The 15,402-nt window shown below is 45.1% G+C and overlaps 1 protein-coding gene across 1 annotated transcript; it reads left to right on the forward strand.

Moving 5' to 3' along the window:
* Positions 1 to 3,833: 3,833 nt before the first annotated feature.
* LOC134399363 (high affinity choline transporter 1-like) lies at positions 3,834 to 15,103 on the forward strand. The gene is made up of 8 exons (XM_063127386.1): positions 3,834 to 4,008; positions 4,996 to 5,109; positions 7,186 to 7,341; positions 8,372 to 8,520; positions 9,449 to 9,592; positions 11,082 to 11,235; positions 13,061 to 13,278; positions 14,558 to 15,103. Exons 1-8 carry the CDS (start codon positions 3,834 to 3,836, stop codon positions 15,101 to 15,103), a joined length of 1,656 nt encoding a protein of 551 aa, XP_062983456.1.
* Positions 15,104 to 15,402: the final 299 nt, after the last annotated feature.

Here is a 15,402-nt window from a genome sequence, read left to right on the forward strand (position 1 = left end):
CTTCTCCAGCCTAATGCTCTCCAGGTGTGTTGGACTACAACACCCATAATCCCTGGCCGGTATAGGGACAGGCACATCTGAAGTGTGCCAGGTTGGGAATGGTGGATACATTAAAGGTGCAATCCTATGCATGTTTAGATAGAAAAAGAAATTCCTACAACTCCCAGCATTCCCCAACCATCCATGCTGGCTGGGCAATGCTGGGAATTGTAGGACTTTTTTCGATCTAAACCTGCATAGGATTGTGCCTTAAATCAGAGGTGCAGAACCTCTTTCAGCCCAAGGGCCACATCTCATTTCAGAAAAGCTCTTGGAGGACCACATTGCGGAAATGAAGGAAAAGGGGGGTGGGTCACAATATCAAAAAATACCAGTAACGAAGCTGTGCAAGAGGCATTTCAACCATTTAGAGGGCGGGGGGATCTATGCAAAAGTTGGGAAAATCCCAAATGATCAATGCTTGGGGAAGTGGGCGGGGCTAAGGGAAGGGGTGGGGCCAGCTGGGGACCCCTGGAGAGCTAGATTTGAGCGTTCTGCATGTCTGCATTAAATAAGAGCCAGTGTGGTGTAGTGGCTAGAGTGTCAGACTGGGAGTTGGGAGATCCGGGTTCTAGTCCCCACTCGGCCATGGAAACGCACTGGGTGACTTTGGGCCAGTCACAGACTCTCAGCCCAACCTACCTCACAGGGTTGTTGTTGTGAGGAAAAAATGGAAAGGAGGAGAATTATGTACGCCGCCTTGGGTTCCTTGAAGGAAAAAAGGAGGGATATAAATGCAACAATAAATAAATAAATAAATATGAATGACATGTTGCTGCAACAGTCTGAGCTGGCCAGGGGATGTTGCCGTTTAGGGAGGGAGGGGGAACGCCCATCCTGTCTTTCAGTATTTACTATGTATGACAGCTTTTATTTTTGTTAAAATTGACCTAGATAATTTGGGTTGGAACATCAACTGTATTAACTTACTTCACTGTATATGACCGCATTTATCCTTGTTAAATCTCAGACAGCGTGGTGTACCTGTATACTCTAGAATAATTCTTGTAAACTTTGCAATTACATTTTGATTTACACTAGCACTAGCCTTGTGATTGACTACATTAGTTTTGTAATTGAGTATATTATAATTTTTGTGGTCCTTTTGTTCTGTTTTGAGACCTCTTTACACACACACACAAACGAGCCTCTTTCTTGTGGTACTCTCCCTCACTTCACGGGGAGCACATATGAATAACACAACGATGTATACAGGAACAATTGCTTATATCTTTACCCTTCAGTCAGCAAGCCTCCTCTTTGAAGGGTGCCAATTTGCTTGGGAGAGACACACACCCCTCGGTAACCCTTGAACTGTTCTGGCTATCAGGGCTGGGCCCTATCATTAGGCAGAGTGAGGGGACTGCCTCAGGCAGCAGATGCTGGGAGACAGCAGCAGGATGTTGAAGGAGAGAGTATGCATGCTGCACCACCAAGCCTGTACTCCCTAAGATAGCCTGGGGGGGGGGGGATCTACACAACTGGTTTTAAAGCGCTTTAAAGCACTTTGAAAATGTTTTGAAAACTGCATATGCAGTGTGTCCTGGGCCCCAACAGTTGTCAAAACTGTTATAAAGCGCTTTAAAGCAGTAGTGTAGATCCCCCCTGATGTCCTCAGGTGCAAGGGAGGATGCTGTTCCATCACCAGTGTGGAAGAAAGATTCAACTACCAGTGCAGATGGCTTTTGTACATGGAATGGGAGGGGGCACCATCTTGTTGTTTGCCTCAGGCTGCACATTATCTTGGGCCTGCCCTGGTGGCTACACTATTCACGCATAACTATACTGCTGTCCAACTTGTGGCGTCTGCATCAGAGGTGGGCAATTTGTGGCCCTCCAGCTGTTTTGGTCTACAACTTCCATCAGCCCTAACTAGCATATTCAATGGTGAGGGACGATTGGTGTTCTGAGCCAAAACACCTGGAGAACCAAAAGTTGCCCACCTCTATTCTTCCAAAAAGTTGCCCAGGGCCGGATCTGCACTACTGCTTTAAACTAAAGCACTTTATAACCGTTATAAAGCGCTTTAACTGCTTTAAAGCGCTATAAAACTGTTATAAAGCGCTTTAAAGCAATAGTGTAGATCCGGCCCAGGAGTCTCCCAAAGAAGCTGTGCCAGGCAGTGGAGGCCGGTGGTTCCGATTTCAGTGGGGCTGTGAATCTATTCTGGGTTTCAGTCAGAACCAGTCAGAACTCTAAAAGAGCTATCCAAAATGCTGAATCCTAACCCCAAAGCACCCACCCACCCCAAATCGAAGCCACTGGCCTCCAGTGTGAACAGGTCACACTTTTTGCCCCTCTAGCCCAGTATTCTCAACCCCAAGTAGCAGCAGCTTTCTTGGGCCTCAGTCAAAGTTCTAGTCCATCACTTGCTACCTTCACTGGAGCAGCCAGGGTTCAATTCAGGGTCCACGTTCCAGCCGTGGGTATGAACCCAAAGCCGTACACCCACATTAGAGTGGCCACTTGTGAATCCTCAAAAAAGAATCATAGAATCATAGAATAACAGAGTTGGAAGGGGCCTACGAGGCCATCGAGTCCAACCCCCTGCTCAATGCAGGAATCCACCCTAAAGCATCCCTGACAGATGGTTGTCCAGCTGCCTCTTGAAGGCCTCTAGTGTGGGAGAGCCCACAACCTCACTAGGCAACTGATTCCATTGTCGTACTGCTCTAACAGTCAGGGAGAAGGCATGCTTCACACAAAAGAGGGAGCAATATGTATAAAATTTGCTTATGCTAATTAATATATATAAATGCTAATTTAGAAATAATTGTTATAATTTAAAGCGGAATACAGCACATCTCACCATAATGTGGAAAACTGTGACCAGGTGACCTTTGCCCCTTGCTCACTTTGCTGTCCAGGTGCTTTTGATGGGGAACCAGCAAGGACCAGCAATGCCTCCTGATGTTACAGAAAACGGCAACTAAAATGATTAAAGGGCTGGAGCATCTCCCCTATGAAGGAAGGCAACAACAGCTGGGGCTGTTTAGCTTGGAAAAAAGGAGGCTAAGGGGAGACATGAAATGATGCATGGTGTGGAGAATGTGGATAGGGAGACATTTCCCCCCCTCTCTCAAAATACTAGAACCCAAAAGGGTCATCCCATGAAGCTGATTGGTGGGAGATTCAGGACAGATCAAAGGAAGGACTTCTTCACTCACTACAGAGTCAAACCATGGAATTCGCTATCACAAGTTGTAGTGATGGCCACCAACTGGAATAACTTTAAAAGGGGGTTGGATAACTTTTGTAAACCGCCCAGAGAGCTTCGGCTATGGGGCAGTATATAAATGCAATAAATAAATAAATAGTCCTTGCCCCTGTATCCCACGAACTTCTTGCCTTTGGCAAGACAGCACAAGGGGAAGGGATGTGGCTGGAGAGAATCTGGAGGACTGGACTGAGATCCATGAAGGTCCAAATTGGCTCACAGATTGGAGGTTCTCCACTCCTGCTCTACACCATACTCAAGTCTAGGTTCTCACTTGATCTCATTACACCTACTTTCTAGGTGTGGTGTTTATTAATCCGGAAGATAGACTCACATTTTTTGGTTCCATTTTCTTTTTCTTTTTTCGCCATTGAACATTCAGTAGAAATTGTTTTGTCTGGCTTGAGCGGGGTAGAGTTTTGTGTCTTGTCTACAAGGTCGTAGGGTTTTTTCCTTGCATTTTTCAAAAACCTTCCCAGTTCAGTTACTCTGTTATTAGCTGTGAGCCACTTTGTCGCATACGGTTCATCTGGCAAAACTCAAAGGTTTGCTGCTTGAACAAAGAGATCTGAGGAAAATGGCTTTGAACGTAAGTGGCTTGGTAGCTGTGGTTGTATTTTATGTCCTGACTTTAGCCACTGGAATATGGGCTTCCCGGAAAACCAAGAAAGAGAAGAACAAGAAGCCCAGTGAAGTAGCCATGGTGGGAGACAGAAACATGAACTTTTTCATTGGACTGTTCACGGCAACTGGTAAGTGCAAACATTTCAAAATGGATGTATAGCATGTATCACCATCACTTCCTCTAATAGCCAATTCAAGTGGCAAAATGCTGACAGAAAACGAGCTGAAACAGGGCCTCTGAGAAACAAAGAGGAGGTATTATTATCCCTCTCATATAATACTAGAACCCGGGTTCATCCCATGAAGCTGACTGGTGGGAAATTCAGGACAGATAAAAGTAAGTACTTCTTCACACAGTGCATAGTTAAAAACTATGGAATTTGCTGTAGTGATGGCCACCAATTTCGATGGCTTTAAAAGGGGGGTGGTGGATAAATTCCTGGAGGAGAAGGCTATCAGTGGATACCAGTCCTGATGGCTATGTGCTGCCTCCAGTATCAGAGGCAGTAATCCCGTGTGCACCAGTTGCTGGGGAACATGGGTGGGATGCTGCTGTTGCACCATGTGCTGCTTGTTGGTCCCTGGTTGACAGCTGGTTGGCCACTTGGTGAACAGAATGCTGGACTAGACCAACCTTTGGTCTGATTTAGCATGGCTCTTCTTATGTTCTTGTGACTTACAATCCATAAAAGAGAGGAAAACTTCAAATAGAAGACTGTCCTTCTAATAGCTCTTCAAATAGAAGATTGTAAAGTAGCACACCTGTCCACCTGTGTACTAATCTAGTGTATTGTATACCTTTCCAATACCACATATTGTGCGTCTAATCCAAAGATTTGAAATCATTCTCGTAACCATTCCTTCTTTCCAGAACCCTGTGAATAGCTCTGTGAGAAATAGATGTGTGTTTGGGAGTGAGTGTGTGTGTGTGTGTGTGTGTGTGTGTGTGTGGTTGGAATCTCCAACAAAGAATTGCCAGCATCATCCTTACCAAACCTAAACTCCCAGGATTCTTTGCAGGAAGTAAAGCTCATCGAACAACAGTGTACCCTGCACGTTTGCAGTGTAGATACACTCACTAATATCTCATCCCTCTTCCTCTTGCTTCCTTTCAGCAACATGGGTTGGCGGAGGATATATCAATGGCACAGCTGAAATTGTCTATCTTCCTTCAAGAGGACTAGCCTGGGTTCAAGCCCCTGCAGGATTTGCTTTGTCCCTCCTTGTTGGTAAAGATGATTTTAAAGCTTAAATATGTAATGCTTTACTTGTTAAAATCTAGTGGGTTTCCCCCCTCCCCCAAGATTGGAAATGCTTAAAAATGTATCCATAACTTATATTTTGGTGAGTTTGAATACGACTAAGATTGCTTTCCTCAAGAATTTCCTTTCTCCTATATGAGAAGTCCCTGAGGCTCAATATGCAAAGACACACACTCCATTTTTGTAGTGGTTTGGAATTTGCAACACATGGTTCTTCATCAGGCAAATCAAATTCAGTGAAACTCCAAAGTTGGCCACAAATACTAAACAGTTAGATGTCAGTCAGTGAAATGTTACGCTTCTCTAGGACATAGTTTGGTGAGTTGACCAGAAGAATAAATGCTCCTGAGAGCTGCCAACCAGTCATGTGCAGATCTCTTGGGGATGCCATTGAGGGATGGCCATGTGCAATGTTCATGTGCCGGCACTCATTGACCAATGCTCAAAAAGAACCGCTTGTGATACAGTGCCAAAGATGGACACCTGCCTGTGGGGGTGGATGTGGACAAGAGTCACTTGGCAGGGTTGGGAAATCAAAATCAGAAGGATTTTCATCCTAGAATGCACCCAATGATCAGTGAACTGGCCTTCATTTTAGAGGCAAATGTGAACATGCTGTCCTTAGGGATGGATGGACTCACCTGCTCTTGGTTTCACCAGGTGCTCACTGAGCCCCTGCCAACTCCACCTGCCCCTGCTCACCGTTCCATGTCAGCCTCTGATAGGCCCAGCGAGCACTCAACAAGAGCCCAGCAAGCCTGTCCTCTAAGCGAGCTACCATTTTGCACAAAAATGGAGGTTCAGAATTTTCCAGGAAAGTAATTTATTTTATTTATTTACTGCATTTCTATACCGCCCAATAGCCGAAGCTGTCTGGGCGGTTTACAAATTTAAGACAATTCAAAACAAAACAATAGTATAAAACCATAATATAAAATACAATATAAAAGCACAATGAAGATAAAAGCAGCAGCAATGCAAAAATGCAAATTTAAAATACAAATTTAAAACAGCAAAGTTAAAATTAATTTATAGACTGTTAAAATACTGGGAGAATAAAAAGGTCTTCAACTGGCATCTAAAAGAATATAATGTAGGTGCCAAGCGAACCTCCTTAGGGAGTTCATTCCACAGCCGGGGTGCCACAGCAGAGATGGCCCTCCTCCTGGTAGCCACCTGGTAGCCATGTTGCACAAATGGCAGCCATAAAGGGGTCATTGTGTTAATGGTCCACTTCTACCTGTAACATCGCATAAATGGCCCATTTACAGCTGCCATTCGCATAAAATTTAGAAATAATTATTACAATTTAACTAGAAATGCAGTACATCTCACCATAATGCAGAAGATTGAGCAGTGCACGCCTGTTCAGGCTGCTGTCCTGGAGCCAACAGTTCTGATGGTTTGTTATATTTAAACTGAAATTGCACAAGACAGCCCTTCAAATATCCGAGGCCTTCCTCCAAGAGCCACCTCCAAGGGAGTCTCAGGAAGTGGCAACAAAGGAGAGGGACTTTTCAGGGGTGGCCCCTGTGATTATAGAATGATCTCCCCATTGAGGCCCTCCTGGCACCGACATTGTCATTAAGACTAGCCTCAATTCCCAGGCATTTAATGGCATATGATGGGGGCATTCATCTCAGCTGTTTGAACAGGTCTAGCATTTTATTGAAATTGTTTTTAGCTGTTCAAATTGTTTTACAAATTCTGTGTATTGACATTTTTATGCTGTAATTTAACTTGTGAATTGTGTTGAATCTCCCCGAGAACTTCATCTATTGCAGCCTTTCTCAACCTGGGGCGCTCCAGATGTGTTGGACTACAACTCCCAGAATGCCCCAGCCAGCTGGCTGGGGCATTCTGGGAGATGCAGTCCAACACATCTGGAGCGCCCCAGGTTGAGAAAGGCTGATCTATTGGGTAGTGTAGAAAAGAAATAAGTAAGTAAGTAAATACAGGATGGTCCTCTATAAAATTAAAAGAAGACACCTTGCCGGCCTGCCACATGCAAAAATTGATGGTGAAACGACTGTTTTTTAACAGGTGGGCTCTTCTTTGTCGATCCAATGAGAGAGAAGAATTACGTGACAATGATGGATCCAATCCAAGAAACTTATGGGAACGTGATGGCAAGTCTCCTGTTTATTCCACCATTGATAGCAGACATATTCTGGTTTGCAGCGATTCTTGCTTCCTTAGGTACCTAAATGTCTCTTGCTCTTCTTAAGAATGGACACCAAATATAGCCTCCCTCACCCCAAGCCGCAGCATAGGCAGCAGAGACTGGCTTCACATCCCCTAAGCGATTTATTGATCTCTCGAGGCATTTTCAGAAGCAATAAGTGCTTTAATTATGGCCTGTGAACCTTTGCAGCCCTCAGTTCCACTCTAGCTGATTGACATTTGGACAGCCTCTTATATAAATGGGGAAACTTAGGGGATGAGCAGTGAAGTGATTTGCCCTAAATAATGTAGGGTGACCATATTTGGGAAACCAAAAAAGAGAACACCTAGTGTGTGTGTGGGGAAGCAGCTTTCTGAGTCCTGCAGAAAGTATGTTATTCCCCCGCCACCTTAAAGAACCCGATTGGAGTGGAGGAGGGGAAAGGATTTCATTCTGCACCACCACCATCCACTCCAATTGGGGCCTTTTCTATAATGTCCACGAATGACCCACTTTCCCCTTTAAGACCTCAATTGGAGCTCGGGGTGGGGGAATGATGTGCCTCAAGAAAGCATGTCATTCCCTCCTGCCATGCTAATGGCAGCCTTAAAGAGGAAGGTGTGTCATTCCAGGACATTATTGAAAATTATAGAAAATCCCCCCTGACATCATGGAAAGAACAAAAAACAGGACAAATCTGGGGAAATCCTGACAGTTGGTCACCCTAAAATAATGCAGTCAGTCGACAGAGGCCTGGTATGCTTCCAGACAGAGGGTTCCTAGCTCTAGTGGAGCTAGGGATGGGCTATGGGGCTGAAGTCAAGGGCCCTACAACCCAGGGATGTGTGATGTGTGTAAAATCCATTCTGTCTGCATCTTGCCTTTTGTTCTGTTGTCCACTCAGCGATGGACCCAGACGCATGGCCACCCAACTTCAGAGCAGGCGTACATAGGATTGCTCTGGAAATGATTCTTTGGCATGTGCTACACATGAATGCATTTATGTACGGGAAACTGTATGCCATGACATGTTTTGCTACAGCTCTACATTGTCCTTTCTCATAGGAGCAACCATGAAGGTCATTTTGGATATCCAAGGTTACATAGCCATCATTGCCTCTGCATGCACAGTTATACTCTATACTTCCCTAGGAGGTTTGTACTCCGTTGCATATACAGATGTAATTCAACTGCTCCTTATAACAGCCAGCTTGGTAAGTCCTCGTACTGTTGTTTTACCGCTCGCTTGAAATATCGGAGTGATTAAAAATACAGCATCAGATTCTACACATATGAGTGATGGCTTTAATCGCTCTAGGGGGCTTTCTATACATGGGTAGACTGCGGATCTGCACTGCGTCAGTTTTACAATGCAGGCGCAGCTTCACAGCCGCTGCAGGGCTTTTTCGTGAAGCTGCAGATTGAAAAAGTTGGAGACTTACCCTGACTTTTTCAATCGGAGCGATGTCAGTACGGCTCTTCCGTCATCTGACTTCGCTCTGGGGCCAATCTAGGGGCAGTGCCTGGTGGAAGGCGGCCAGCGATTGGTCACCTTTCCACCAGGAAGAGGGCTGGGGTGGTTCCAGTACCCAGATGGCTGCAGGAAACCCCGTGCTCCCTCCTCGGCATCAAGATTACCCCTTCGCAGTGCCAACTGGGCACTGTGAAGACAACCCCTAGGGCTCTTATGGGTACAAAATGTTAAGACTGGTCTAACCCATTGCATAAGATTTGGAATAACCTCTGCAGTCAGTAGGTCTGAGACCCATAAAAAAGAATGGGATATAGAGTGACCAGATTGGTGGCTGATTAAAACCTCATTATATGCTGCCAAATGTCTACACAAGTTTAAAATATTGGTGTTAAGTGGGCCTCATTAGGGAGATCATTTCATAATTGATAGTGGGGAGGACACCACCAAGAAGGCCCTCTGCTTGGTATATTGGCTTCAAGAATGAAGGTATAGAGTGTAGCCACGAGCCAGGGGTGGGGCAGAGCCAACAGTCAGATCCTAGACATAATTCAGTCGGTGAACATTTGGATACTGCTTAAGTCAATGTGGAAGCATATGGAAAATTTTGAAGGCCAGAAGAAAGGGGGGAAACATTGAAATAATTCTGATGTTTCTGTCTTCACCGCAAGTGGCTTTGCATCCCATTCGCCATGATGAACTCTGCCACGGAAAGCATTTCTTACACCGCTACCCACAACTCATTCCAAGCACCATGGATCGGAAAAGTAGAAATGCAATATTTTGGAAGGTGGATGGATGACTTTTTATATTTGGTAAGGACTATTCCTGAGGCGAGTGGCTAGGAAATTGGTGCTTGCTGCAAAGCTCTCTTATAGCCAGACCATCGCAATGTTTGTATTAGGTAGGCTGGAAAAATGTGTTTCTGTAAGACATTGGGAGAATGGTCATTCTAAACTGAATGTCGAAAAGGATGTCTTAAAGGATGAATCTATCAGGGGTAGAAGTCATAGATCTATTAATGGGTATTAGCTGTAAAAGTTAGGAATGGGACCTCCACATTCAGCTGCTAAGTATCTATCAATGACAGGCAAAGTCATAGACCTATCATTGTTTATTAGCCAAAAGTAGTCGGGAGTGAGACTTCGGGCCTTGCTAGACGAGGCCTTAGCGCGCTTTGAGACCCGGTTTCCCTGCTGTGCGTCCAGATGACGCACAGAGGAATACGGGCCCAGGCCGCACTGAAGCTTGCCTTAACGTGCCATAAGCAAAGTCACTTATGGCGCGCCTTTTCCGCAGCCCCGGCCTGAAGCCAGGGCTGCGGAACATCTAGCAAGGTCCGTGGCTTTTTGCGGCTACTCGCTTACTCGCGAGTAGCCAGGAAAAGCCACAGACTGGGCACAGCGCTCAGTGCTGTGCCCATCGGGCCGGGGGGATCCCAGGGGGGGAGATGGGGGGGGAAGGCCGGACCGGCAGGAGAGAGAGATGGCGGAGGACGACACGGGACAGGGAAGGAGAGGGAGGACGGGTGACACGGGACAGGGAGGGAGATGGTGGAGGAGGAGCGACACGGGGGATGGCGGAGGGCGACACGGGGGATGGGGACGGGGAGGGAGGGCGGGGAAAGCATGGACAGGAGGCATGGGAAGGGATCAGGACCGGATGGGGGGGGGTTTAAGTAAAAAAAAAACCTTACCTTGTCCGGAGTCTTCGGGAAGCACGTGGCCCTTTTAAAAAAAAATGGCCGACGCTGCAGGGCTTCCATAGTCCCTGCGCGTCAGCCGTCTAGGAGGCTGGGCAGCACGCGCTACAGTTAGCGCGCCGTCGCCCCGCCTCCCTGCTGGCTTATCCAGCCAGGTCTAGCAAGGACCTTCCAATGCTAATTGCCAGATGGTCGGAATTAGTCCTTCATGCTCAGTCATGCCCTAATTATCTATAAGGGATAAAGAAATCATAGCTAGAAACTATGAATTCTTCATAAAAAAATGGGACCTCCAGATACTAATAATTATCATGCTCAAATGCGAATTTATCTATCAGCGACCGGAGAGACAAGTCATAGACCTGTCAATGATTATTAGCCACAAATACAGCTAAGAATAGCAATTCCCGTGTACCAGTACTAAGATGCTGTGGACAAGTAGCAGGATGGCTACTACTACTATCTCCATCGTGCCCTGCTAAGTGAACCTCCCATGGTCATCTGGGTGGCTAGTACTAGAGAAAAGGTGCTGAGCTAGATGGACCTTTGGTGTGATCCAGTAGGGCCATTTGTAGGTTCATGAGAGTCTTCTTCTCTTCCAGGTGCTTGGAGGCATCCCGTGGCAATCCTATTTCCAGCGGGTTTTCTCGGCTTCTTCTCCAAAACAAGCCAGGCTCATTTCCTATCTTTCTGGCCTGGGGTGCTTTGTCATGGCCATCCCTTCTGTGCTCATTGGAGCAGTTGCAGCCTCCACAGGTAAACCTACGTGTGTAATAATGAGCTGGGCAGGTCCAATGTTTTGGGGAACGTCAGTACTACGAGGGATGTGATTTGGTGTGCTGCTGGCTCTAAACACTGTCCTAGACTCAGAAATGACACAGAGGAGCATGCAACGTAAAGTGGAAGTTCAAGAAAGTTTGTTTGTTTGTTTGTTTGTTTATTATATTTATATACCGCCCCATAGCCGAAGTTCTCTGGGCGGTTTACAAAGGTTAAAAAGATTACATTAAAAAGACTGAACATTAAAAAGCAATATACAAAATTTAAAAACAAAAACATAAATAAAGCTAACATTTAAAACGATTTTTAAACACTCAGCCAGGCCAAAGCTAGTTCTGGAGTCAGTTAAAACTCAATATATGCTGTTAAAAGCCTGAGAGAAAAGGAAAGTCTTAACCTGGTGCCGAAAAGATAACAATGTTGGCCAGGTGGGCTTCATCGGGGAGATCATTCCATAATTGGGGAGCCATCACAGAAAAGGCTCTTTCCTCTTGTTGCTGTCCTCTGAGCTTCCCTCGGAGTAGGCACCCAGAGGAGGACGTGGTTCTTTATACATAGTTTTATGACCATCCGCACTACATATGTATCCATGTGCAGCATGCATGAATGCACATGGGTGTTCAAAGGGGCTTACAACAATAGAGAGAAAAATATTAAGGGCAGTATCCAATACCACTGGAGCACTAGCAGGAACGACCGCCAACACAATGGGAAAATATTTCTTGCTTATACAACTAGAAACAACCTGAAACTATTACTTCCGGAATGGCACAAGTCAGCTGAGATCGTGGACTTCTCCCGATCCGGAAGGAGTAGTTTCAGATAGTTTCTTGGGTTATAGTGTCTTCTGCTGTACAAGATGCAACAACTCAAAATTACAAAGAAAGAGCAATAAAAATAATCTTCACACAAACGATAAAGACTGAGAGACAATTAAGACTAAGGCAACAAGCAGAAGCAATAATTAAATTAACATTTAATGTAATTATTTTAAATTAATAAATTAAATGCCTGGAGAAATAAAGTAGCACTTGCACTGAAAAGGTTGGAACCAGTCGAACATCCTCAAAGAGGACATTCTAGAGCTGGGGTGCTACCATAGAAAAGGCCCTCTCCTTTGTCTGTATATTATTATTATTATTAGTAGTAGTAGTAGTAGTAGTAGTAGTAGTAGTTCATTGCTATACTGCCCTCTGTGTGTGTGGAGTTTCAGAACAATTCATAAGATAAAACAGCATAAAATTTAAATATATAATTTAAAAGCAATTTCAATAAAATACTAAAGCTGTTTAGACAACAGGCATACCGTATTTCTCCAATTGTAAGACGCCATCGATTGTAAGACGCACACTAATTTCAGTACCACCATCAGAAAAAAACAAACCCTAAGACACACCTGCGATTCTAAGATGCACCCCATTTTTAGAGATGTTTATATGGGGGGGGGGAAGTGCGTCTTAGAATCGAAGAAATAGGGTAAATGCCCCTCTCATATGCCATTAAATTCCTGGGAGTCTTAACCTGGTGCTGAAAAGATGACAGTGCTAAAACCAAGTGGGCCTCAGTGGGGAGAGCATTCCATAATCAGGAGGCCACCACTGAAAAGGCCCTGCATAATGTACTTCTCCTGCTGGTGCTGGAGAACAATCTTATCTGAAGATCTTAAAGCAGGTATTTGGGTCCTAAGCCGTTTAGGGCTTTAAAAGTAAGCACCAGCACCTTGAATTGGGCTCGGAAGTGAATAGGCATGATGAAATTGAGCAAACCTTCTAACACGATGCTCCTGAATTTCCCTTCCAAGACTGGAATCAAACAGGCTATGGCCTTCCCACGCCCAATGACAGAGGTGATGCTTCCCTCATACTTCCGTTAGTTCTCCACTATCTTTGCCCAACGTATATCTCCATTGTTGGCTTGGGTGCCATTGCAGCTGCCGTGATGTCTTCTGGGGATTCTACCTTGCTCTCCGGCAGCTCCATGTTTGCTCACAACATCTATAGGAAAATTCTCAGGAAAAAGGTGAGATTTTGCTATTAATGTTCACCCCCCAGATAATACAGGAACAAGAAAAAAGCAGCATCCTGACTACAGATGTGGAAAAATTAGCTCTCCCAGGTTTTTTGGGGGTGGATTTCTCCAATCCGCACCACTGGGAAACGGATACGGACCAGACACAATTTGTGTCCAGAAATCTGTATGTCTCTGGGCTCGCAGTGTGTTCTCTGGAGCAGGAAAAAGTTGTCTGATAAAATGGACACATTTGAAAAGGGTCCTCCTTAGAGTAGCCCCATTGAAATGAATGAGACCAATTTAAGTCCCATTGATTGCAATGGGTCTACTCTATGGAGGACTAACATTTGAGACTGCCTGAAGAAAAATTGGTACGTTTCAGAAATGTGTACAAACATGCTTTAGTCAATGCATACATCTTGCAAGATGTTCACATATATATGCAAAAATCATAATATTCTAAATTATTATTATTATTATTATTATTATTATTATTATTATTATTATTTACATTTGTATACCTCCCCATAGCTGAAGCTCTCTGGGTGGTTTACATAGGATAAAAACACTTAAAAACAATATGCAAAAATTTAAAATCACAAAAACATACAATTCTAAACCACAAAAACATATGGACCTTTTCCACCAAAACCAAACCAAACTCATCTGCATACAACTGGCAATGAACAGACTTGGGAGCATCAACAGATGAGCATTTTATGGCACATTCGCTACTGGCCACTCATGCTTCTTCGCGGGACGTTTTCATGATGCAGTGATCCTCTTGCACGTCTCCTGCTCCTTTTGCCCTTTTCCCCGTCACAAAATAAGACCTGGAAAATCCAGGGTGTTTTTTTTCTTTTTTGCTAGAACGGGATTTGCCGCCATTTCCTCCTGTGTGCAGGAAAAGCTGTGCGATAAAAACGCCCCCTGAATGGGGCATGTGGTCGTTGCTTGCTTCCTCTTTCTTCCCCATGTGAAGAAAGAGGAAGCTGCTCGTCCCTATTGTGGGACAGAAGCAGGAGGCAAAGCAACATTAGGGAAACATGATCCCCACCCCATCTGATGAAGCGATGTGGAAAAAGGAGGACGTCTGCAGAAATGGACTTGACAGCTCTGCCCATCCCTAATCCTGCCCCCTTCCAGTAACTTGCAGATCAGGATGCCACCTGAACATTTCTCCCAAATGGAGAAAAATCCTGTTTTAGGAAGTTAGTGAGTTCCCTGTAACAAGCCACCTCACCTCCAAGTCAACGCTTTCCCAAAGTTCTCTTCTCTCTTTTTACAGGCGACAGAAAAAGATGTATTATGGGTGATGAGAGCATCCATGGTGGTGTTTGGGACACTGGCAGCTGCTCTGGCCTTTTACTCGCATTCCATTTTTGATCTCTGGTTCGTGAGCGGAGAGCTGGTGTACGCCCTCCTCTTTCCTCAGCTCTGCTGTGTCCTCTTCGTTCATGGCACCAACACTTACGGCTCAGCCGCTGGGTTCCTCTTGGGGTTTCTGCTGCGGCTGTTGGCAGGGGAGCCCTCCCTGAAGATCCCCCCAGTGATCTGTTACCCAGGATGCTCTCTTGTAGACGGGGCCTACATTCAACTCTTCCCATTTAAGATGGTCACCATGCTGGTCTCTCTGTTGACCATCGTCTCCGTTTCATACCTGGCAGCCTTTGGGTTTAAGGCAAATCTCCTTCCTGTCGAATGGGATGTTTGTAAAATAATTAAGGATGATCAAGTGCTCATTTCCTTACGCCAGAAAGAAAAATGGGAGAATGTACAAAGGATGGAGAACTGTGAGCGAGAAGGAGAGGCAAAAAGCAACGGTGTTTTATAATTGTACCTCATTGTTATCACAGGTAGTGACCGCCTCCTTAGATCATTGAGTGAGGCCCTGTTCCATGGGCTGCTCCCTTTTTGAAGTTAGGTTGACAGTCACAAGTCAGAGCAGGGCCTTTCCTGTCATGGCACCACCGTTGTTAGAAGCCGTTTATTTCAGAAGCCCATTCAATACAGTGTTGGAGCTCTTTCCCCCTAAAGCATTTAATCTATGCTATAGTAATAGATTTGTTTTTCTTTGAGTGTTTTAATTCAGAGGTGGAGAAGCTCAGACCTGAGTCCAAATCTGACCCTCTG

Source organism: Elgaria multicarinata, chromosome 5 (genome assembly GCF_023053635.1).
Source record: "Elgaria multicarinata webbii isolate HBS135686 ecotype San Diego chromosome 5, rElgMul1.1.pri, whole genome shotgun sequence".
Lineage (NCBI taxonomy): Eukaryota > Metazoa > Chordata > Lepidosauria > Squamata > Anguidae > Elgaria > Elgaria multicarinata.